Here is a 26,266-nt window from a genome sequence, read left to right as displayed (position 1 = left end):
TGGAGATTGCTTGAGGTCCACTCCAGACCCTGTTTGCCTGGGTGTCAGCAGCAGAGGCTGCAGAAGATAGAATATTGCTGAACTGCGAGTGTACCTGTCTGATTCTTGCTTTGGAGGCTTTCTCTCAGGGGTGTACTCCACCGTGTGAGGTGTGGGGTGTCAGACTGCCCCTAGTGGGGGATGTCTGCCATTTAGGCTACTCAGGGGTCAGGGACCCACTTGAGCAGGCAGTCTGTCCCTTCTCAGATCTCAACCTCTGTGTTGGGAGATCCACTGCACTCTTCAAAGCTGTCAGACAGAGTCGTTTGCGTCTGCAGAGGTTTCTGCTGCTTTTGTTGTTTACTGTGCCATGTCCCCAGAGGTGGAGTCTACAGAGACAGGCAGGTTTCCTTGAGCTGCTGTGAGCTCCACCCAGTTCGAGCTTCCCAGCGACTTTGTTTACCTACTTAAGCCTCAGCAATGGCGGGCGCCCCTCCCCCAGCCTGGCTGCTGCCTTGCCATGATATGGCAGACTGCTGTACTAGCAATGAGGGAGGCTCCGTGGGCGTGGGACCCTCCTGGACAGGTGTGGGATATAATCTGGTGTGCCTGTTTGCTTAAAGCGCAGTATTGGGGTGGGAGTTACCCGATTTTCCAGGTGTTGTGTGTCTCAGTTCCCCTGGCTAGGAAAAGGGATTCCCTTTCCCCTTGCACTTCCCAGGTGAGGCGATGCCTCGCCCTGCTTCAGCTCTCGCTGGTCAGGCTGCAGCAGCTGACCAGCTCCGATTGTCTGGCACTTCCTAGTGAGATGAACCCAGTACCTCAGTTGAAAATGCAGAAATCACTGGTCTTCTGTGTAGCTCGCGCTGGGAGTTGGAGACTGGAGCTGTTCCTATTCGGCCATCTTGCTCCGCCCCCTTTTTTTTTTTTTTTCTAACCTTTAAGTCACTTCTTGTTACTTTGGATGGAACTAACATTTACTTTTTAAAGGGACTTTTTAAAAAATCATTGAAAACCAGCTTGAAATATACAGAAAACCTAGGAGGACGTTGAGTGTAACCATTATTTGTCCTGCTGGGAGTTGAGGTGAACATTTTTGTTTGTTTGTTTTTTTGAGATGGAGTCTCACTCTGTTGCCCAGGCTGCAGTACAGTGGCACAATCTTGGCTTGCTACAACCTCCACCTCCTGGGTTCAGGCGATTCTCCTGCCTCAGCCTCCCAAGTAGCTGGGATTACAGGTGTGCACCACCATGATTAATTTTTGTTTTGCTTTTTTTTTTTTTAAGTGGAGACCGAGTTTCACCATGTTGGCCAGGCTAGTCTCGAACTCCTGACCTCAGGTGATTCACCTGCCTCAGCATCCCAAAGTGCTGAGATTACAGGTGTGAGCCACCCTGCTTGGCCGAGGTGAACCTTCTTACCTCATCTCTTCTGGAGATTCTCAATCACCAAGATATAGAAGTCCAATTTGAATGAAAATATCTACTTCCCATTAAAACAAAATCCCATTTGTAAGTTTTTATTACCAAGGAGAAAAGAGAGAAAAAAATGACCATAAGGTAGAATATGCACATGCTTAGAAACTTTAAACCTTTTAAAGATATAAAGTAAAAACCTCCCTCTTTAAACATTCTAGTTCCTGACACTTTCAGTTGCTTCTAGAAGAGATAAATTATACATAAACCAGGACACATACAAACATGCTACATATGGGACAGTTCATATACTATGATCTCTTTTTTCTAAAATCAAAAAATAGTATATAGGTGTATATAGATAGTGTATGTTATAGACTGTGGCATATATGTATAATGTATTTATTTCATGTAACAGTCTTCAAGAGAAGACTGTTCTTTATCAATTCATAACTAAACCCATGTCCTTTTAAATGACTACATATTATTACATTATATGGATTCCTCATCTTTAACCAGTTTCCTTTCTGATTCTACCATAAAAGTAGCAAAGAAAGAAAAGAAACATCAAATATTAACTCCAGCATTGCCCCATCCTGGGAAGCTGAGCAAGCCCTCACATGGAATCTGAGAATTAGAGAGAAGGGTTCCACACTAACAATTTTCAACACAGTGAACAACATGTTTTGTGTTGATTGATATTTCTTTGCAGGACACGTATATAGCAATGGCATTTCATTCTGCTGATTGGGGGTGTGCTTTTTTGGACAACTATATTCAAGTCTTGCCTGGGGAAAAAAGGTTGGATGACTCTGTGAGAACCTTACAACCCTGTCTTTCTGAGGTTAGAAATATTAAGCTTTGGAACTGCGTCTTAAACAAACATCTTAGCAGTGTTTTCTCAAGTTATTTAGTAGAATGTAATCCCATGGATAAGGGTCTGTATTCACTTAAGTTTATGAAATGATGCACATAATATTTCTCTCTTAAGCATTTGTATTATGCATTTGTATTTCATAGTCTTTGGAAAAGTTTTGCGGTGAATAAATCTGTTGAACATTATTGAGCCCAAAGTTTTCAAAACTTATTCTATTACTGAACCCTTTCTCCTCTATCACTTATTAATATCTCAGGATACAAAGTGTTTCTTCAGAGTATCTTAAATATATCTATCCCTACGGAATCCGGTTTTCAAATTCTGTGCAGGGGTCCAGTAAAGGACCAGATAGTAAATATTTTAGGCATTGTAGGCCAAATGGTTTCTATTGCAAATATTCAGTTCTTTTAGGTAGCACAAAAGCCATAGACAATAGGTGGAAAAATGAGTGTGGTTGTATTCCAGTAAAACTTTAGTTATGCACAGTAAAATTTAATTTTATGTAATTTTCACATGTTACAAAAGATCTTTTTTTCTCCCAACAGTTTAAAAATGTAAAAATGATTCTCAGCTGGTGGGCTGTACCGAAGATAGGTGGGCCACATTTGACCTGCTAGTCATAGTTTGATGACCTTTGATTTAGTAGATAATAATTCAGAATAAGAATTAAATGCTTTGTTCAGCAAGATTGTGCAGTATTTCTTTTGTTTTAAAGAAGATCCAGAAGCTTTGTGCACTTGTATATTAAACATAAAAGAATATTAAGGCTTCATCTACTCTGTAAAAAGTGTTTAAGATAACCTAAAATTTAGCTGCTAAACTTGAGACAGTTTAATACTAATGTACCCATTACAGAGGATAAGCTCAATACTAATTTGCTGAGTAAATATTGGTGAAAATCTCCATATTATAAAAGAAATTAGATTAGAAGTGATCTCCATATGATGGTTTATTTATTACTAAATCTTAAATAAAACCTTTGTAATTTTCCCAAAGGCCATAGCACAGATTTGAATTATAAAATGTATGTAAAAGTAGAATATATATTTAGTGAATTACTCTTTCTGTTGCTAGTAAGATTTGAAAGTTTGTTAACTGCATTATTGACCATCAACAAAAGTATAGAATTCCAAATGTGTGGAATTTCCCCAAGTGAAGCTGGTTATTTTTGCCTTCACTGAATGTGTCACTCCTCCTTTTCTGGCCTGTATTTAATGACCCTCAGTGTCCTTTTCTGGTGGCTCCCTGGTTTTCCCTAGGTTCATTCCAGAACCCTGGTCAGCCTGTAGTACCACGTGTGGGCCGGGTGTTCAGGTCCGCGAGGTGAAGTGCCGTGTGCTCCTCACATTCACGCAGACTGAGACTGAGCTGCCTGAGGAAGAGTGTGAAGGCCCCAAGCTGCCCACAGAACGGCCTTGTCTCCTGGAAGCATGTGATGAGAGCCTGGCCTCCCGAGAGCTGGACATCCCTCTCCCTGAGGACAGTGAGATGACTTACGACTGGGAGTATGCTGGGTTCACCCCTTGCACAGCAACATGTTTGGGAGGTATTTGAACCTTTGCTTAAGGGACAGTTATGTTGTGTGTTGCTAGTGGTTTGAGAAATTACTCAATCAGGTAAGCCAAATATGCAAATTAGCAAAAGTCTAAAGGAGATGAAGTTACTCAAATAACTGAAAATGATACTTTTTCTTCTTTTTCTTTTGTTTTTTTGGTAGTGATTATTTTAGAAAGGTAAAGGAGAGTGGTACTATATCCTAACCAAAAAAAGTATGTTTCTTTGCCTAAGAATCTGCATAACTGAGATGGGGTGGGAATCTCTGGTTCATATGAAATAAATAGGAAAATGCAGAATGGATAAGTTAAGGCAATCTTGTTCATAAATCAGTCTTATAGATTGAGGTAGCCTGGAATTGCATTATCTGATGCAACTCTAGATCAGAGTCTGTCCTCAGAAAATATTTGGGTTCATATCCGCACATTGGACCAGCACCTACGGGAACAAACTAATCACCATGATTTATGTTTGTGTACATCAGGGTGACATACACAGCCAGGAAACCCTGTTAGGATTAAAAAGTGGTTGTACAGTCAGGTGACCCCAAAGGGGTGAGAAGTTGGCCCCCTGATGATTTATGCAATTTAGGATCCAAAAGGGAGTGAAGGAGCGGTCAGCAGGAGTCCAGATAGCCATGCTTGAGGGCTCTGTTGAAAGTAAAAAGATAGAAATAACAAATAAAAAAACTATATCTTTTACTCACATGAAGGAGACTGGGTCTGACCAGGGATCCAGAGCTCCTGTCACCCCATTCTTTGACCCCTGACTGTGCCTTGCAGCCAGCAGTTATGTAAAGAACTTGGTGCCTGAATGTGCTCTGCTCTCTGTCCAGCCAATGGTGGGAAAACCACAAGGAGCTACTGTCTTAGAGTTCTTGGCTCAAGATCATGCTTTACTCTTCCCAACAGTCTTGAGCCCATTACTTGAAACTCCCTATCAAGTTGTGGAGCTCATGGCCCATTCATTGTGCCTGAACCCCTCACTCTTGAGCCTGAATTCTCAATCCTTGTCATTCAGTCTCTATGACTTGATTGTGTCTGTCTTTCTCTTTCCTGTCTAATTCAACTTCTGTACCTGCCTATCCTTGCCACTTTTTGTATAACCTTGCTAGCCTGGCAGTAAACCCAGCTGAAGTGGCATGTGCCTTACCCCCAGGCTGCCCCTAAACTACTGCCTTGCAGACAGAGTTGCACATGTGGACTTCAGGTGTCTTAGCTGCCTCTGGATTCTTTCTCCCTCTTACTTGCTTCTGTCTGGTTGCTAAAAGTCCATGCCATCTAGCTAGGAATTTAGTCTTTCTGGTTTACTTGAACCTTAAATATCTGCTGTATCTCTTCCCTCCACAGCACATTGTCTGGGTTGCCCCCCACACTGCCTTGTGTCTGTTCTTGCCCAAGCCAAACTCCTGCCTGCTCTTGAGTTCAGAATCCTGGACACATTTGTTTGTTTGTTGTTGTTGTTGTTTTTTATGTCTTGGAAACCTCAACTCTAACATGCCCTTGGCAATTTGGGAATTGGTGCTTTCTCTTGATAGGTGGAGAAACCCTCTAGAGATAGCCACTGAGATGCAAAGATGGTCCCCTATTCAATCACAATAATACATGCCTGGAACTTTCTACTGTATGACTACAAAATGCCAGCTGTCTCCATTGCTTCTGGGCCACCACATTGCTGCCGTCTGCCTAGAGACTTGGAGCTGTGTCTTTCATTAGGAGAGCAGGAACAAGTCCAGCTGTTGCTTGCACACCCCAACATCTACCTTGTAATCTCAAGCTTTTAAGTGCTGTTGGTAGGATCCTTGTTTTTGTCTTCTCCTGACTGGCAAGATCCCCTCATGTTGGGAAAGCATAGCATGCTGGGTACCTGAAACTCAACAGACCAGTCAGAGTTGTCCAAAGAGAGATGACCAGGTAAATTCTAATTCAGCTGAGAGAGACTGCTGTTAGATCTCATTTTTGGAGCCTTTTACTAAAATACTAGAATCTACCTTGTGTTCCCAGTACCCACTGAGATGGCCCTAGATTCCACCTCCAGGATGGCTAAACTCATGGGATAAATTTCTCTCTTTTTTTTTTTTTTTCAGTAACAGCTTTATTGAGATATAACGCACACACCATATAATTTATGCATTTAAAGTATACAATGTAGTGGTTTCTAGTTACAAAGCTGTGCAGCCATTAACATAATCAATTTCAGAACACTTTCCCAGAGAACACTATATCCTTAAGCAATCATACCCCATTTTCCCTCAAACTCTAACCCCTGGAAACCACTACTCTCTATTATGGACATCGCATATAATGGAATTATATAATATATGGCCCTCTGTGACTGCCATCTTTCACTTAGCATAGTGTTTTCAAGGTTCATCTGTGTTGTAGCATGTGTCAGTACTTCATTCCTTTTTATGGCCAAGTAGTATTCCATTATATGGATATACAACATTTTACCCATTCATCGATTGATAGAAGTTTGAGTTGTTTGCATGTTTGGGGTATTGAGAATAGTGCTGCTGTGAATGTTCATGTATATCATTTTATATGGACATGTGTTTTTATTTATTTTGGTTATATACCTTGGAGTAGATAGAAGTACCTTTGAATCCATTTAAAACATGTTAAGTTTTTTGACACTTGACTAATTGAGTTTGATTATCCTTAGTGGCACTGTGCATCTTTTGCCCTGCTATGAGAAGAGGAACTGCCTTGCATCTGTCAGAAATGCAATTCAGTATTCAGATGGGTGATGTTAAGGTGCCCATTTGCTTTATGATATACTCTTGTGTATCTGGAGCACATTTTACAAATTTTAAAAGAGCTGAAGTTGGTAGCCTTTTACTACTCAGGTAAGCAGCAGTTTAGTCTTATAAGGGTATATTTTATTGTTTAATCCTGGAATAATATTATTGAAATGAACCTTGGACACCTACTAACCCAGATTTTGTAGTTGGGGAAGCTGAGACTCAGAGTCCATCATAAAGCCAACAATAGAAAATGAATAACTTGATTCTCTTTCGTTAGAGAAGGTTGACTGAATTATAAGTACATGTAATAAGCTTCCTAGCTTTAAAAAAAGTAATATTTTTAATTTCTTGAGTTCAAGATTAAAGTTCCTTATTATAAATAACTAAATCCTATAAAACTGAAGAGCTAAGGCATAAAACCAAAATCCTTTATAAAGGCTGGGATGGAAATTGTGGGTGAAGTGACTCAGGCCTGTAATCCCAGAACTTTGGGAGGCTGAGACAGGAGGATCTCTTGAGGCCAGGAGTTCGAGATCAATCTGGACAACATAGCAAGACCCAGTCTTTAGGGAAAAAAATGAAATAAAACAAAATAAAGGCTGGGAATTGGGTACCTGCTCTGTGTTAGACTCCATGGTTCTTCACCAAGTTCTGCGCTAAATCTTCAGGGATGTAAAATAAATAGAACATATTCTTTGCCTTGATGGAGCACAGCTTTTGGTTGTTTTGGTTTTACTGTCCTAACCACACTGCTTATAGTCAGTGGTACTTGCCTCTGTGATCTGTTTCAATGTGGTTAGGTAAGTTCAGCTTCCATAAGTCCAATAATGTGTGAGTTATGAATGTGGGCTTTTAGCCTTCACCCAGGATAGCAGAGAGGATAAGTCTACAATGACTGACAACCACAATAAAATGAAATTTACACAGGCATATATTTATTTCTTCAACATTCTTATTTTTGCTAGAAAAGTAATATACAAATTACAAGTTTCTGAAAAGATAAATTTTGGTCACATTCTGATATTCTGTATCCTTATGTTTTCTAACCTATCTTCACATCATACAGGAAATAAGAATAAATCCATTTGTTGTAATTACTGATGCTTAAGATCCTTGCATAAGTCTCTTTTCACATTGGGGTAGCAACAGAGAATTCTTTTTTAATTCCTAAAAGCATGAAGAATCCAGACACCAATCTCCAGCTTCCAAAGTGTGTGTATGTATGTGTGTATATGTATGTATGCATGTACTCATGCAGCAGTATCTGTGTGTGTACATACATCACATGCATGCACACACATACACATGTACATCCTGGAAGATGTGCCTACCTTTTTAGTACCCTCTGGCAAGGTTTTATAATTTATTACATCATAAACATTCCTTACTGAAGTCCTTCTTTTATATTTTATATTGTTTGTTGTTTTTATGACCTCATTTTTTTACCTTTATGTTTTTCAACAACACAGGCTAGGAGTATATATGTGGACATTTGAGACCTGACCCCAGTATGAACCCCAGCTCTGCAACTCTCTTTGTGCTGTCTGTTTAAATTTGAAGAGGTGTGGTTTATTTTGCTGTAATGATAGGAGTCATACCTACTTCATTAGGCTTAATGAAATAATTAAATGTGATTATTAAAGAAGGTGATGTTCAAAGAGTGTTTAATAACAGTGTGTGGTACATTGTATATAATAAATGTTAGTGGGACGATTATTTTACAATATAATAATAAAGCATTCCTCTTATATTGGAATGCTTTGAGTATTTCTCTTTTTAAAAATCTGACTAAATTGCTGAACACTTTAATACTTCTAATCATTTTTCAGCCTATTTTTATGAGTTTTCTAAGTAAATGATCATCTGCTATTAATGATGATTTTATCTTTCCCTTTCCAATGGTTATTTAAGTTTCACATTTTATTGGCTTGTCTAGAATTCCAGGAACAATTGTAAATAATGTGGATAATGCCAACCTTGTCTAGGTCCTGTCAGTAGCAGGGATCTCTTTATTGTTTCATTTAAAAACAATGTTCTACAAATATTTATTGTATGTTTCTATGTGCCAGACACTGGCCTAGGTGATAGTGACTCAGTAGTTCCTAGCTTTGGAACTGAGCTCTAATAGGGAAAGTGCATTCATCACATAATCATACTCACATGTATATAGAATTACCACTGGTTGCAGCAATTGCAAAAGAAGTATATGGTGCTATGAAAAGGGGCATTTGACCTAATTACACTTGGATTTAAATCTAAAAGATTAGGCATTAGCTAAACAAAAGGGAATTTGGAGGGGGTGGCACACGGATAATTTCCAGCAGAAGGAGCCTATGCAAAGGCTGGCAGAAGGGTGCATGGTACATTCCAGGAATGGAAGAAGCCAGGCACAGTTGGAGTACTGAGAATGAGACAGGGTTTAGTGTGGCATGCTGCTAGATAGGAAGGCAGAGGCCAGATAATTACGGCCTTACAGGCCACGTTGATTTGAGTCTATCCCAACATCAATGGGAAGTCATTCAAGTAATTAAAGTGGGAGTTATGTGACCAACTTTTTATTTATTTCATAAAGGTTAGTCCAGCTGTATTGTAGAGAATGGATTAGAGAGGATGAGGATGTTGTGAGAGCGATCACATAGGAAGCTATTGCCTATTCCAGGCAAGAGCTCGGACCGGAATGGTGACCATGGTAGAGATAGAGTATGGTGGATGACTTTGAGAGACGTGTAGGAGATAAAAGGATCTGTCACTGGAGTGCGTAAGCAAGAGTGTGATGGCAAGTCTGAGTCCTAAGACTATTTTCTGAGATTATGAGTGCTAAATGTTGGTGAGGGAACCCATGAGTTCATTTGTGGACATAACACTTTTAAGATGCCTCTCGACTTCCAAGTGGAGATGCTAAGTAGTCGGTTGGATGTGTGAGTCTGAAGTGAAGAGGAGTGGTCTGAACTGGAATGGTACATTTATGCATCATCTGTGTATCCAGGGATTGAAGCCAGGGGCATGGACAAGAATTTTCAGAATACTATGAGGAGTGCAGAGGGTCTAGGATTAAGTCTTGAGGAAATTCAATATTCAGTGGCTGGGTGGAGGACACTAAGCCGCAAGGGTCTGTGAGAAGAGATCAGCGAGATATGATGAAAACAGAAGTCTGTGGTGTGGTGGAAACCAGTCATCTGTGTTGCATGCCTTGCAGAGGCAGAGAGGAGAGGGTTCAGCATTGGCACTGGGTTCAGCAGTGTGAAGCTACGGGGGACTTAAGGAAAGGCCATTTCAGTGGAGGAGCAGAGATGGAAACCAGATTTGAAAGGGTTGAGGAAACAATGATAAGTGACAGAGTGGAGATGAATAGAGGAGTTTTGTTTTGCAGCAAAAATTGGCCGTGTTAAAGAAGACAGAGAGGAAGAGATGACTAAGATGGCCTTGTGGGTTGAGGCAGATCTGTGTGGGTGTGAGTGAGGGGTGGTGTTATTTAATGTCGGAGACCCTTGGGTACATTTGAAAAGCAACAAGAAAGCTCTAGAATGAAAGTGAAAGACAAAGTAATAAATAGGTTTTCTAAGAAGATGGAAAGGGATGAAACTCCAAGCACAGTCGTGGAGATCAGTCTTAATTCATTGGAAGGGCAGCTTCTAATTGTAATAAGCAGGGAAAAGGCTAGTGAGGATATGAGAGTAGGTGGGTTTGTATGCTTATAAAAGGAAGTTCCCATCTGGTCATTTCTGTGCTTTTGTGCATATGAATATTTGCTGAAAGTGATTGGTAGGTGAATGACAGATGTTTGAGGTAATGATGTAATTTTATTATACTGCTGATTATAATATGCTATTATTTAATTTAGGATATATATATATAAAAATATATATGAATGATACTGATGCATGTAAATGTACTCTATTTTGCATAGTGGAGTACAAGAATTCCTTTCTACAAATGGTAAAATGGGAATGAAGATTGCATTGGCCCACTATGGGCTCATTTGAGCATACTCCCAATAGAGATGTGTTCCCGACATGGTACATTAGCAACTGCCGTTTTGTTTTCTCCAAATCCCTTCAAATCATGACAGGCCTCGAGCTGTAGTTTCTTCCAGGTCCTCTTGACATAATTGGTCACTTCCGCTCAGGCTCCAGTGGTTTATGATGCCCTTCCTAAGGCCAAATGGCTTTCAACAATCCTTAATCTTTACCAGCTGTCTCCTCAACTGGTTCCTAAAAAGAACTCACCTATTTAAAGTGCTACAAAACTTGCATTTTAACACCAAACAGGATACCTTTGGATTCATAACATATTATGCTTCACCCTTTTTCATTACCTGGTACTTTACAGTAATACCCCTCCAGTCAAACTAGCTAATCAGCAGAAAGAGAAAAAAATTAACTCTTCTTTCCAATATGATCCTAGGCCTGTGTGTATGTGTGTATTTTGGAAACAAAGAACATCATTATATATAATATAGTATTATACAAGCCCACACTGTATGAAGCAGACCTCTTTTTTCCTCGTATAGGTTTAGGTATCAGGTTTTAGTAGTTTTGTGAGATGAACTGGCATTTTATATACCTTTAAATAATTTTAAATAGTTTATATCATAGAAATCATCTGTTTGAAATGTTTGAAAGTGCTAATTCCTACAACTGTCTAAATCCTGTCCTGTTTTTGGGATTGAGGGGAAGCATCATGGCTCCATCTTTAACATTATTTTCAAGTTTTCCCCCACTTATTGTTATATTCAATCCAAGTTCTTATAATAATTTTAAAATAAATTGCATAATTTAGATTCCCTTGGGACAAAAACCATCCATTTCATGAGGATACTGAAATTTATTTTCTAGAGTTGTTCATCGAGTCTGAAGTGGCTGTAAGTCTCCCTGTTCTTCCTTTTCCTGCCACAAATAATGTGCAATCTATTTACTCTTTGGCTTAGAACTTTATAAAAATTCTAATATGTGGAGTTGGTGAGTTTGATTGTTTATTATTCACTTATGTTGGACTATATTATAGTCAGAGAATGTTACCTGCATAATTTATGACTTTTGAAACTTACTGCAGTTTTCTAGACTAATACAGGATCTGTTTTTGTTGATGTTCCATGGATGTTTCAAGAAAGCATATTGTATCTATTTCTAGGGCCCAAGACTACTTGATTTTTAAAGCAACATAATTTTCTTACACAAATTAATTTTTCCTTATTTATTTTACAACTTGGCGTATTAAATACTGAGTAGCACATAAAAGGCTCTGACTATGGATTTTAAAAATCTCTCCTGGTATTCTTACACTGTGTGTCTGTGTGTGTGTTATGTTATTTGACATGTTGAAGTAGTCAAGACTGTTATTTGCAAATGGCAGAAACCCAACCAAGCAAAAAGAACATGTCAGCTTATTTGTTGGTTCTGCTTCTTTTCTTGGAGTCTGTGTTTTTATGCTTTAAATATTAATTTATTTCTTGATGAAGGCTTAAAAATATGTATATATTTTGAGACAGAATCTTTCTCTGTTGCTCAGGCTGGACTGCAGTGGTACAATCATAGCTTGCCGCAGTCCCAGCCTCCTGGGCTCAAGTGATCCCCTCACCCCAGCCCCCCGAGTAGCTGGGACTATAGGCGCACCCACCACACCCAGCTAATTTTTGTATTTTTTGTAGAGATGGGGATCTCATTGTGTTGCCACAAGCTACGTATATTTTTCTTTTTCTAAAAAAAGACTCTTTCATGATAACACTGCAAAAGTCAAATGTGAAGTAAGGGATGTTGCCTTGTGCTACAAAAGGATTTTATTTGAAAAATAATGCCGATGTTTCAGCACTTGATGTATTATATTCTAAATTCATAGTTGTAATTATTACCTAAATTTTGTTACAAGATGAGGTAAACTTATTTTTATAATTTTTCCTTTTCTAACTTTGATTTTTGAAAGTAAATGCTTAATCAAATATTTTAAGGTGAGAAATGTCAAAGTAACATTGTAGGACCAATGTATGGGATGGGAGATATTTTGTGGCCATTTTTGGAAAATATACTCTACTTCAATAAGTATCCTAAATCAGCTATTAAACTTATAAATTCTTTTCAGTAAACTTACTTTAAGACAGAAAAGTTTGTCATGAGTGTTGTACAATTCCATCCAGAATGGGTTATAATGGGGCTTTAAGGCCCACTTATTCAGAAAATGTTCCAAAATAGTCTCTGGAATAAAAATTTCTAAAGAATTTCTGTTATAAATTAAAATATATTTGGAAGTTAACTGGATTTTTCTCAGATTTAAAAAAAATGAAACATACTAGGAAATGTACACTTAAACCTCTACAAGGTAACTAAGTTTTGATATTTGCAAATAAAACCTAGAGTTATTAAGTTGTAGCAATGCCTTCTTATATCTCAGGTTAGCCAATGTTTATTTTAAAAGTTCATAGAAGATACATGCAGATTTAATACTGCATCCTGCCATGGCAGGGAACATAAAATTACAACTGAAGACAGCAGGAGAAAATTTATTAGAAAGAACTGAACATCACAAATATGTATTTTAGAAGTATCTTTGGCCAATACTACATCCTGTAAAATGGTTGAATTGAAACATGGCATTTGGAAAAAGAACCACAACCTTGTAACATAATGGAATGTACATTCTTGCATGAAAATGAATGCATTTGCATATTTCAAATAACATAGTCAGTTGCTATTACAGTTTGTATGTGACTTTTTAATCAAAAGTTTGATTTACATCTTGTTCCATCTGATTTCCCAATAATTTTTTTTGTCTCAGCAGACAAAGAATACTAGTTGAGAACATAGGCTTTGGGGTCAGACAGACCTGTCTGGCCTCAAAAGGAAAATATGCTTGTGAAAGTTCATATTTTCACAAGGAGCAGTCTTGTACTTTTTGGCTGTATTGCATTTTAGAATCCCTAGAGTATGTACAGAAGAAAGACCACTGAATTAGGAGGCAGGGAATTTAACTTTTAGGCTTGAATCTACCACATTTTTGCTGTCTTAGTTTCTCTCTAGACCTCAGTTTCCTTATTATTAAATTAATAAAATGGAGGTAATAATGCCATTCTTTTGACCTCACCGATTATTGTGAAAGCACCTTGTACACTTTGCAAATAGGAGGTGTTGTTATTGTTTTTCCTAGCAGTAGAAATGTTACAAATTACAGTCATAGTGAACAGGAACTCAAATCATAATTAAAATTTTGAGGAGTTATATGTCTGCCAGATTTAGCACATTTGCAGTGATATAGAGAAAATGTTATTCTTTAGCAGCTGATTCAAAAATTCCTCTTAGGGAAACTATTGTGACTGTTTGGAAGAAACACCTTGATGGCTTATTTGGGGAAACTCCTAGCTTTGGGTACATTTGGAATACAGATAAGTCCAAGGAGGGGTGGGGAGTCGGGATGCTCTTGAATGTTTCAAGGTGAGCAGATTTGGGAGACAGGGAGTAAAGGGACTGAATTTAAAAGGCGAATGAAGGAATATTGTAGACTGGGAGACTTTGGATAATGCAGAGTTGTTTGCTCCCAGGTGTACTCTGAAATACATCCTGCAGCTCTATGATAGTCAAAAGGACAGTGTTCTAAGAATGAGAAGACCTAAGACTCTATTTTGTTTTTTCCACAACAAATGATTCTATGTCATTTGCATTTTTTCCTCTTTCCAACCTGCAGGCCATCAAGAAGCCATAGCAGTGTGCTTACACATCCAGACCCAGCAGACAGTCAATGACAGCTTGTGTGATATGGTCCACCGTCCTCCAGCCATGAGCCAGGCCTGTAACACAGAGCCCTGTCCCCCCAGGTATGTGCTGTCTTGTGCTCCTGGTATATACCATGTCCGGGTGGTAATACCCTCCCCTGCAGAGAAACCCACCTAAGTGCAGACTTGTGGGTTCACTGAAGGTAGATGTGCTAAGCCTGCTTCAGAGCTCTCTTCTCTGCTCAAGTTATGCTCCAGCCAGATTCTTGCCTAGGTGCTCAGATGCAGCCATGTTGAACAGGAATGATCTTGAGGTTGACTTTTGTTTGCATCGAACACTAATGAACATAAACTGGCCTGCTACCTGCAAAACCATGAGATCAGTGGATTTGTTCTCTTTCTCCTCCCTGTTTCTTCCAGGGCACTTCTTCCCTTAACATCCCATCAGAAAGCACAGGATTTGCATTAGAGTTAACAGTGGTACACAGTAGGTGCTTAATCCATATTTGTTGAGTGACTGTGTAATCTCCTATTTGATACCTAGCACTCACACTGGTGTGTTATTACCTTTCCCACTGACTTGCCTGGGATCTCAGGTTGTGGGGTGTAATGTTATAAATGCCAATGAGTAGGTGAGGGTGACCTTCTTGATCTCTTTGACTGATAGGTTTACCTTAAAAGTTAATCTGCTTTCTTGCTTAAGTCCTGGTAAGATTGTGAGGAATTTTATCAGAAGAGAAGTAGGTTGTTCTCATGTTCCTGTGTCCCTGGTGCTGCTGGCTACAGAGGATGATAACTGAACATCATGGGTTTCTCACACAAGACCTTTCTGAATATAGCCCCCAGTCTTTTCCTTCATCTCTTCTTTACCTTTATTATCTTGTGACCCCTATTCTGTGAGAAGAATTAGTTGCCAAAAATGCTGAGCCCATTCCCAGTTACCACCTGCCTCTCCTACCTCTTAGTCATCATGTTGCCCTGCTAATGAAATCCTTTCATTTGCTAAAGCAAATTCTGCTATGTTTAGGACTCTCAGTGATTGAGGGAGGTTATTGTATCCTCCTGCCATATTAGTCTAAGGATAAGTATATTTTATGTTTATTCAGAAAATAAGTTATGCTTCTGGAATTCTCTTGACCCTTCTGATTTTGATTCCATGCAATCTGTTGGCTATGATGTTTCTCCTGCCTTGATGGCATAAGGGTGGTGAAGGTGGGGATCAATACGTTAGGCCCCCCGAGAAATCAGGCCCTTCAAATCCTGGAGATGGGCACCCCTTCCTTGAGAGTCTTGTTCTCTAGCCCGCACAGTCTCAGGAGGAGGCCAGTGTGTGCCTCATCCTTGGTGAAATCAAACCTGCCATGTAATGGGCATAGTGTTTTGTATCCATTTCTGTATTTCTCACTTCCATTGAGGCCTACAGAAGTACTGGGAGCTTGTTGTCTTATGTTAGAGCCATCTTGCTGTGTGTGGTTTAGGTGATGCAGTAGGGGCCTGTAGACTTACCTTAGTGAGCAAAGCAAGGGCCAGAAACAGCACTGGGAAAACTGTTTCCCTGCCACCTCCCACTCCCACCCCCAGGCTTATGGCATTCCAGAGTGATCCATGCTAGAATGCAGATTGCAGAAGAGACAATAAAGGAGGGGTTTTAGGAAGGTTTGATGTAACTAGGAGTCAAGACTTTGTCATACTTTGTCAAGTATGTCCAGACTTTTCCAAGAATAGCAAATATATTAGAGCAGTGTTGAATATGTATCACTTGGAATGACCCTTTAATCTTTAGAGAAAATAGCACTTGTGTAATGGCATGTAGTAATCTGAATTATTTATCTATGTTTCTCAGTTTTTTCTATTCTAATATTGGAACCACTGAAATGGATACTTTTGGAAAAGCCAGGGTTTCTGTTTTCCTCCCCTGCTACATCCCTCCCCTGAGGCAGTGAAGATGGAAACAGATGACCACCTTCCTGAACAGGAGCAAGGCACAGGGACAAATACAGGGAGGGGGCAAAACATAGTCATATTTCTCAACATATTTCCCTATGACATTGGAACCATGTACTACATCATTTTGTAAACTGTTTTCTTAAACTTAATCTGGGGATGGGGCATGAGGTGGATGTTAAATAAACAGCGTCTCAAGAGCAGGAATACTACGAGGACCTAAAATAAATTGGTGGGGCAGGGAAGCGGGGGAGGTTGGTGCAGGTCCTTTCTGAGGAAGTTATTTAAGATGTAAACACAGGCAGGAATCTGCCAGGAGAGCTGTAGAGGAATGAGTGTTCTGGGCAGAGGGAACAGTATGTGCAAAGGCCCCAAGGAAAGAAAGAGCTCAATGTGCTCAAGGAACTTGAGAGAAAGGAAATCGATGTGTCATCAGGTGAGATATGAATGGGCAAGGGCCACGGTAAGCACTTGGACTTCATCCAGAGAGTCAGTGGGAAGCCACTGGAGGGTTTGAGCAATGAAGTGGCATATCAGATTTACATTTTAAAAAGATTGCTCAAACACAGAAATGGGGAGAACAAAATGGAGACAATTAGATGAATTATAAATTTTTTAAGAAAATTACTTAAAACTAGGAATCCAGCCCACCATAATTCCATTTGAGTGTCCTCGATTTAAAGCCTGCCTCCGTGTGAATCTGCAAATATCATCATTTCCTTTTTACTGTTTATATGACACCAACACCTTTTTCTTTTCTTTTTTTTTTTTTTTTTGAGACGAAGTTTTGCTGTTGTTGCCCAGGCTGGAGTGCAATGGCACAGTCTTATGGCTCACTGCAACTTCCACCTCCTGGGTTCAAGCGATTCACCTGCCTGAGCCACCTGAGTAGCTGGGATGACAGGTCAGGTGCCCACCAACATGCCCAGCTAATTTTTTGTATTTTTAGTAGAGATGAGGTTTCACCATGTTGGGTATGCTGGTCTCAAACTCCTGACCTCAGGTGATCCACCTGCCTCAGCCTCCCAAAATGCTGGGATTACAGGCATAAGCTACCGCACCCGGCCACCAACAACATTCTTCATAAAAATAGTTGAATCCCTTCTATATTTGTAGCCATGAATATCAATGCACCTCTCCTGTCTTTTCCAAAACTGCTCGATGTATCCTTCAGAAATACTGCTTTCCCAACCATGGCCCCCATGCTCCAGTATTTTGCAGAGCAGTTTTAAGAGTTCTACAATCCATAAATCCTTTTCTTTCTTTCTTTCTTTCCTTTTTTTTTTTTTTTTTTTTTTTGAGATGGAGTCTCACTCTGTTGCCCAGGCTGGAGTTCAATGGCGCAGTCACGGCCCACTGCAGCCTCTGCCTCCTGGGTTCAAGTGATTCTCCTGCCTCAGCTTCCTGAGTAGCTGGGACTACAGGCATATGCCATCACACCCAGCTAATTTTTGTATTTTTTGTAGAGTCAGGATTTTGCCATATTGGCCAGGCTGATCTTAAACTGACCTCAAGTGATCTGCCCACCTCAGCCTCCCAAAGTGCTGGGATTACAGGCGTGAGCCACTGCACCTGGCCCATAAATCCTTTTCTATGTACTGTTTTATTTAAAACAGTGAATGAACCTGTTCACAACTTATGTCTGCACTATATCAGGTGTTTTGCTGTGCAAAAATTTGAAAATCATTGCCCTAAGTAGTCTCTTTTTGGTGAAAAGTAGCTAGTACTATTCTTATTAATAGCCTCACATTCTTTCAGAAACGTGCTAATAAATATATAATGAATAAAGGCTCTTGTTTTCTGTATATGAAAACTGAAATTTAGGATTTTTAGGTGATTGGTGACTTCTCCATGAGCACACACTAAATAAATTGCATACTACAACATAAAGCCCAAACATGGAGCGTTTCTCATGAGATGTCATCTAGTCTAAATTCTGCCTTTTCAGGATGGCCAAATGGAAGCTGTGGGAGCCTACATATCATGCTACTGGTAGAGCTGGTCTCCTGATTTCTAGTCCCTCCACTAGCCATCCCCTTTGTCTACTGTAGCCAGTACTGTCTTTCTAGAAAGATGATTACAAAAAATAATGGTTTGGAATTTGCACAGATTTAAAATTGTGACTACAGTTTGGCTAAGTGTGATTTTTTTTTTTTTTTTTTTTGAGATAGGGTCTCTCTCTGTTGCTCAGGCTGGAGTGCAGTGGTGTGATCACAGCTCACTGCAGCCTTGAACTCTGGGGTCAAGTGATCCTCCTGCCTTAGCCTCCCATGTTACTGGGATTACAGGAATGAGCCATATGTGCATCACTAATTTTTTAAAATTTTAAAATGTTTTTTTTTTTTTTTTTTTTTGAGACGGAGTCTCGCCGTGTCGCCCAGGCTGGAGTGCAGTGGCGCGATCTCGGCTCACTGCAAGCTCCGCCTCCCGGGTTCACGCCATTCTCCCGCCTCAGCCTCCGAGTAGCTGGGACTACAGGCGCCCGCCACCACGCCCGGCTAGTTTTTTGTATTTTTAGTAGAGACGGGGTTTCACCATGTTAGCCAGGATGGTCTCGATCTCCTGACCTCGTGATCCACCCGCCTCGGCCTCCCAAAGTGCTGGGATTACAGGCTTGAGCCACCGTGCCCGGCCAAATTTTAAAATGTTTTTAGAGATTAGGTTTTTCTCTGTCATCTAGGCTGGAGTGGTCATGCAGTCATGGCTCACTACAGCCTTGACCTCCTGGGCTCAAGATATCCTCTCATCTCAGCCTTCCAAGCTCCTAGGATTATAAGCATGAGTGACCACACCCAGCTAGGTATGATATATTGATAGCCATTAACAAAGAAGAGTAAAAAGAAGAAAATACAACCCAATATGTTGGGGTGTAGTTTATTTCTAGATTTAAATCTTACTGCAGATTGATGTGAAACTAGTCTTCACCAGAATTCTGCTCTGTTTCTAGCCAAGTAACAACTAAAACAGAGAAAATGAAAATGATAACAACATGAAAGGCACTTCAAATGAGAATGATTTGCATGTCGCAGGATGAAAAAAGAGGCCCTGAGAACACTGATGAAACTCTCAGTTTTATTTTTCTGAAAATAACTGTTACACTCTTGCTCCGGAAGTGAAGGTAGCCATAATGTTTCATCATATAATTTTTCAGAAAAGAAAGCCAAAATATGAAACAATTTACAATTCAATCTCTGTCATTCTAAGAATTAGTGCATAAAGTTGGCATTACAACCACAATTACATTCAAGATAAGAGAACTTGATTTTATAATTTTTAATTTAAATTTTCAAGACTGAGTCCAAATCAAACATTTTCTCCCACTTTATCATGAAACCTGAGTTTCTTTTCTGAGGGGAATCACATAAAGTAAGTGGCCTTTTATGGTTTTAGTTCTCTGATAATATGAACGTGAGATTCTTGACAGTTTACTTTTCAGTACTTAATGAATTTGTCCTAATCATGTGTAACTTCCACTGCCTTAATTCAGATATGTTTTACCTGAACTGTTCAACAGTTTCTAAATGAAGTCTTGCCTCTCTTGTTTCCTGCTCTGATCCATGTGCACACACATGACTATGAAAGATCTTTATCTTTCTAAGTTGCAAAATGACTGTGTGCGCCTCTGCATGAAACCCTCAACAACGCTCCTTTATCTATGGATTCAAATCCACATTCTCCACTTTGACATGTGTTTCTTTCCTGGGGCTGCCATAACAACCAGAAACAGAGTGGCTTAAAGAACAGAAATCTATTGTCTCCCAGATCTGGAGACCAGAAGTCCAAAATTAAGGTGTCAGCAGGGTCGATTCCTTCTTAGAACTGTGAGGGAGCCTCTGTTCCATGGCTTTCTCCTGGCAGGTAACTCTGGCATTCTTCGGCTTGTGAATGACATTGTCCCTGTGATTTCATATTGTTTTCCTTCTCTGTGTCTTTGTGTCCACACTTCTCCTTTTCATAAGGACACCACTTATATTGGAGTAGGGCCTACTGTAATGACCTCCTCTTGATCATCTGCAAAGAACTTATTTCCAAATAAGGTCACAGTCACAAGTACTGGGGGTTGTAACTTCCACATCTTTTGTGGGAAGGCAATTAAACCACAGCATATAAATGCCTTTGTGACTCTGGGTCCAACTCTTAAACCACATTTCCTGTCACCTCCACCACACACACACACACACACACACACACACACAGAGAGAGAGAGGGAGAGAGAGAGAGAGAGACAGAGACAGATGGACAGACAGATGGACAGACAGACAGACACACACTCAGGCTCACCCTAAGGAACTTGCTCAGCAGCCACAATAAATTATGCACCATGACCCACACTCCTGCTCATTCATGCCATTTGGACCTTTGCACACACTATGCCCTCTGCCTCTTAGAGACCTTCGCTACTATGACATTAGTTAATTCTCTCCCATAAAAGTAATCATTGGCTCACTTCTCACTAGTAAAATTAAGTTCAACAGAATGTGAGATAGGATCCAAACCTAAGCCACTTGATAGCAAGGAACTCTCAAAAGTCAAAAGAAAACTGGAAATAGATCAGGGACATGGGATAGAGCCCCAGTTCCACGTCTGTCAAGGAATTTCAGGTGAGTTCCTTAGCTCTCTGGGCACTGTTTCTTAATATGAATAATGAAGAAAGGTGTTGGACTTTATGATCACCAACGTCCCCTAAGCTCCAATCTTTCATTTTTGGGTAGTGCTTTCAGGTTGCATTTTTCACTCATGTCTTCAAATTATGTCTAGTCCTTTTGCAGCAATCCTTATGTCCACACATGAGTAGTGTGAAGTGCTTGGGGTTTTAGTTCTAAGAATGACAGCCTTGGTTTGACCTGCCCAGGAGGTCAAGGCAGGGTTGAGTTTAGTTTGCAGTGCTCTTCCATTGCCCACCAAACCAGAACAAGATTTAGCAACAAATCTAGAAACTGTTTCTTAAGTTTACTGAAGAAAGCTTAATGGTTTATTCATGCCTCAGCCTGTGTACTGTATCCCATTTCTGTCATCACTGTGCCTCAGCGAGAGTTCTTACACATTCTCTTCCTCAGCAATCTCTTGCCCACAGAGCTTCCAAGCTAGGAATAATAGAGCAGACAACATGTCTTGGCTACTTTGCAAAATTAAGAGTCTGTTTTTATGTGAAAGGAAATACTATTCCTCATTTCAAAGTTGCAAATTTAGTAAACTTTTCAAAGGTTGAGACTTATATCGGAAAAAACCCAGCAGAGACAAAGGTTTGATGCCAAAATAAAGGTAAGTTTACAAAAATGTTTTAGGTTCTAGAAACTAGTGGTGTAGGAATAACAGGAACAGGGTGTTGCATAATATTTTCCATACAAATATTTACTGACTCCAAGGGCAATAGCAGTAAAATATCACCCCAGGGTGAAACTTACCACTGAGATTGGGTTGGACAGCCAGTGGATCTTTATTTACCCAAAGGCAAATGTATTTGATGTATTAGCCTGGACTCTCCAAGGTGGGGTGTTGGATGTTTATTTGCTTTTATGGGGTTACTCCCCCTGATCTATCCTATAACTGCTGAGTGCCTGCTATTTATGGAGTTTGCTTTTTCCAGGAGAGAGCCAGCAGCTTGTAGAAACATGCTGGGTTACATAATGGTCCCACTAGTCTGAGGAGAGCCTTCTTCTCTAACAGGATTCAACACTGCTAGGGAAGAAAGGAGGAAAGCAAGAGGCAACAGTGATGTGTTTCTGTACCAACTTGCTACCTATTTCTTAATATAAAAAACAATTCTTTATTGAGTTCATTGTCTGTGAATAAGAAATTGTTACCCATTTCTTAAATAAAAACAGCTCCATCTCCAGTTCCTCGTGACTCTGATTTGTCTAGCTATACACTTGCTTGAAAGATGATCATCCTGAAGTCACATCAAGAAAGTTACAGATTTAAGCTGAATTGTTTTAATCATGAAGCAGAAGCCTTCTAATTATTTAGCTATGTATTCCAATTGTCATCCAAATATGACCCATGTATCTACTTTTAGTGACTTCACTCACATTCAAAATTTCTGGAATTTAGATATTATCAATTATAGTCTAAGTAATTAATAGACTTCCAATTAAGATGGTGTTGTAACATCATATTCTATTCCAAATACAGATCAATGGTAGATGCAGTATAAAAGGAGGCATACCAAAGACACAATTAAGAAAACAATTACCTGGGCTAGGAAAGGAATGAAAGCATGAGGTGGTGAACGGAGCTGCACTTGTGGTTATTTGGAGCTTGAGGTCCCAAAGTAATCGTAGCAAATGACAGTTCAGTTTCTAAGACAGAAGAAAAACAGTTGATGATTTGGGGAAAGGGAAGAAAATTAAGAAATACGGAAATAATGTCGGAGAATCAAGATATGAGGTAAACTGTTTACTAAAACTTAAGAAAAAATATCCACTCCTAGTATCAAGAGAAACAAATGAAAATAAATCCCCACATAGATACAAAATAGTGAAACTACAGAAAATCAGGGAAGATAAGAAAATCTTAAAAGCTACTACACATGAAAAACAGATTAACTGCAAACAACTTATCAACAACTTGAGTTTCTGGAAGACAAAGGAATAATATCTTCAGAATATTGAGGGAAAATCATGATCACCCTAGAGCTAAACTTGCTGAACTATTATTTCAAATATGTGACTGTATATGTCAATTTCCAACCACATGATGGACTTGATATCCTTAAAGGCTTTTTGCTAAATACCTCTAAAATGCTAGGTAAAATATGTAAAACATATCTTGAAATGCAGAACTAAGCTTGTAAGTAAGAAAAATCCTCAGAAGCCAAAAACAAGCTGAAGCATTGCCTTAGTGGGGATAGTTGTCAGTCTCAGTAACCTACACTTTTTGGCTTTAAGATCTTTTGCCTGATAGACAAGTCCTTAGACCTTCAGAAGGTAAGGAGGAATAGAATGGAGATTCCCCATACAAAACCAGGGTCTACCTCAGTGAAAAGGTAAATTCAAAAAATGAAATCCATCCTGTAAAGAGAGATTGCAAGGAGAACTATCTGTCTCAGCTCTGCCTCTGAATGGAAGGAATCAGAAAGGCTCCCCTGAGAATCTAAGAGCTACAAGTAGCCCTTCATGTAGGAGTAGGGTTTATATTCACTCTTTGTGATCCAAAAAATTGGTTCATAGTGGTCTTGATAGAGGTGATGTAAATCCTGTGAGGAGGAGTGTATCTTCTACCCAGACCTTAAAATTCCCACAAAGACATAATGAGCATTAGCTTATAATCAAAATTAAAAAAAAAAAAAAACACATGAAGAAACAATGTGTGAGAGTCAGTGGGGGAAAAAATAGAATCAGATACAGAGCATCATAAGTTAGAATTATCAGGTACAGAATATAAACGTAAGTTTATTTAAAATATTTACATATATAAAACAGGAAATTAAAAATCCATGCTAGAAACAATAAACTATGAAAAATACTTGAAGATTGTTTAGAAGAACCAGTTATGACATTGAACCATCTGAAACTTTCTATTTGGTCAAAAATGGTCAAATATTGTCAGTTTATATGGTTCAGCTAATAGAATATCTAGAAGTTAAAAATATAGTGATTGAAATTTGAAAGTTATGTGCTGGAGTAAATGGTTAAAATGGAAGAGAGAGCTGAAAAAATTACCCAGAATAAAGCATGAAGAATAAATAAAATATGTAAAATATGTACAAAAGGTAGATACAGAGGAAATATTGAGAAAGTTTATAATATATAAAAATGGAGTTTCAAAAAGAAAACAAGAGGTGGCATTTTTCCCCTGCCCTACAGATCTGTGGAATTTTGAACTTTAGGGGGTGATATAGGGTATCTGGCAGAAGAAATTTCTAAGAAGCAAATCGTTCAAGAGGTGACTTGGGTGCTCTAAAAAGCATTTAGTTTTACACATTCACAAAGATATGATTTAGAATTGGAACTTATGTTTAAAAGGGAAGCAAAGCATAAAGTTTAGAAAATTTGCAGCCTGACAATGCAATAGAAAAGAAAAACCCATTTTCTGAGGAGAAATTCAAGCCTGCTGCAGAAGTCTGTATAAGTAACAAAGAGCCAAATGTTAATTGCCAAGACAATGGGGGAAATGTCTCCAGGGCACGTCAGAGGTTTTCATGGCAGCCCCTCCCATCACAGGCCCAGAGGCCTAGAAGGAAAAGACAGTTCCCAGGGCCTTGCTAGTCCCAGGGCCTTGCTGCTTTGTGCAGTCTCAGGACTTGGTGCCCTGCATCCCAGCCATGGCTAAAAGGAGCCAACATATAGTTCAGGCCATTGCATCACACGGTGCAAGCCCCAAGCTTTGGTGGCTTCCACATGATGTTGGGCCTGCAGGTGCAGAGAAGTCAAGAATTGAGGTTTGGGAGCCTCTGTCTAGATTTCAGAGGATGTCCAGGCAGAAGTTTGCTGCAAGGGTGGAGCCCTCATGGAGAACCTCTGCTAGGGCAATGCAGAAGGGAAATGTGGGGTCAGAACCCCTACATAGAGTCCCCACTGGAACACTGCCTAGTGGAGCTGTGAGAAGAGGGCCACTGTCCTCCAGACCCCAGAATGGTAGATCCACTGACAGCTTGCACTGTGTTCCTGGAAAAGTCACAGACAATGCCAGCCCATGAAAGCAGCTGGGAGTGGGACTGTACCCTGCAAAGCCACAAGGGCAGAACTTTCCAAGACCATGGGAGTCCACCTCTTGCATCAGTGTGACCTGTATGTGAGACATGGAGTCAAAAGGAGATAATTTCAGAGCTTTCAGATTTTACTGCCCAGCTAAATTTCAGACTTGCATGGGGCCTGTAGCCCCTTCATTTGGGCCCATTTATCCCTTTTGGAATGGATGTATTTACAGAATGCCTGTACCCCCATTATATCTAGGAAGTAACTAACTTGATTTTGATTTTACAGGCTCATAGGCAGAAGGGACTTACTTGCCTTATCTCAGATGAGACTTTGGACTTGGACTTTTAGGTCAATGCCGGAATGAATTAAAGTTTTGGGGGACTGTTGGGAAGGCATGATTAGTTTTGAAATGTGAAATGGACATGAGATTTGTGAGAGGGAATGAAATGATATGGTTAGGCTTTGTGTCCCCACCCAAATCTCATCTTAAATTGTGATCCCCATAATCCCCACGTGTCAAGGGAGAGACCAGGTGGAGATAATTAAATGCACTAATGAAAATTAAATCTCCTTCCTCCAAAACTTAAGTAAAATAATTCATCCAAAAAATCCCCAAAAATATGCTAAGAAAAGGGAATCACATCAATAAATGATTGGATAAAGAAAATGTGGCATATGTACACAATGGAATACTATTCAGCCATAAAAAGAATGAAACCATGTGTTTTGCAGCAATGTGGATGGAACTGGAGGCCATTATCTTAAGTGAAATAACTCAGAAGTGGAAAGTCAAATTTCACATGTTCTCACAAGTGTGAGCTAAATAATGTGTACCCATGAATATAGAGTGTGAAATAGAATTTGGAGACTCAGACAGGTGGGAGGAGGGTGAGGGATGATAAATTACCTAATGGGTACAATGTACATTATTCTGGTGTTGGTTGCAGGGAAAATCCAGACTTTATCACTTTGTAATATATCCATGTAACAAAACTGCACTTGTACCCCTTAAATTTCTATACATTCAATTTTTGAAAAGGAGAGAATCATACTAAATTCTCCTACTTTTAAAGTAAACAAATAGCGGTATTACCTAGTGGTGACAGGTTCAGAAAGAAGTCAGAAAATGCTCTTGTACATAAGCATCTATCATTCTGATGGATCATGACTAGTACATTCACTTGTGATTCCTTTGCCTTTAAAAAGAATGATATTAAAAGAAAAAATAAGTGCCTTATACTGTGAAAAGTGATAAAAAGGACTTCATGATTCTAACAAGAAAAAAGAAAAGAGAGTTATCAAAGAGATAATAGCAGAGAATATTTCAGAATTAATGAAAAAATATGAAACCTAAGAATCAGGAGTCACAGCAAATCCCAAGCAGGGAATAAAAAATACACATTCAGATACAC

General features: G+C 39.5%; 1 protein-coding gene across 1 annotated transcript in view; it reads left to right on the top strand.

Moving 5' to 3' along the window:
• ADAMTSL3 (ADAMTS like 3) overlaps window positions 1-26,266 on the top strand; it is a 418,321-nt gene that overhangs the window by 287,231 nt on the left and 104,824 nt on the right. The window contains exons 15-16 of the mRNA XM_025392622.1: window positions 3,532-3,818; window positions 14,244-14,373. Of these exons, the coding sequence (XP_025248407.1) occupies window positions 3,532-3,818; window positions 14,244-14,373 (417 nt within the window). The remainder of the gene's footprint in view (window positions 1-3,531; window positions 3,819-14,243; window positions 14,374-26,266) is intronic.

This window comes from Theropithecus gelada, chromosome 7b (assembly GCF_003255815.1).
Source record: "Theropithecus gelada isolate Dixy chromosome 7b, Tgel_1.0, whole genome shotgun sequence".
NCBI lineage: Eukaryota > Metazoa > Chordata > Mammalia > Primates > Cercopithecidae > Theropithecus > Theropithecus gelada.
Note: the sequence above shows the minus strand (reverse complement) of the source record. Positions and strands in the feature narration are given on the sequence as shown.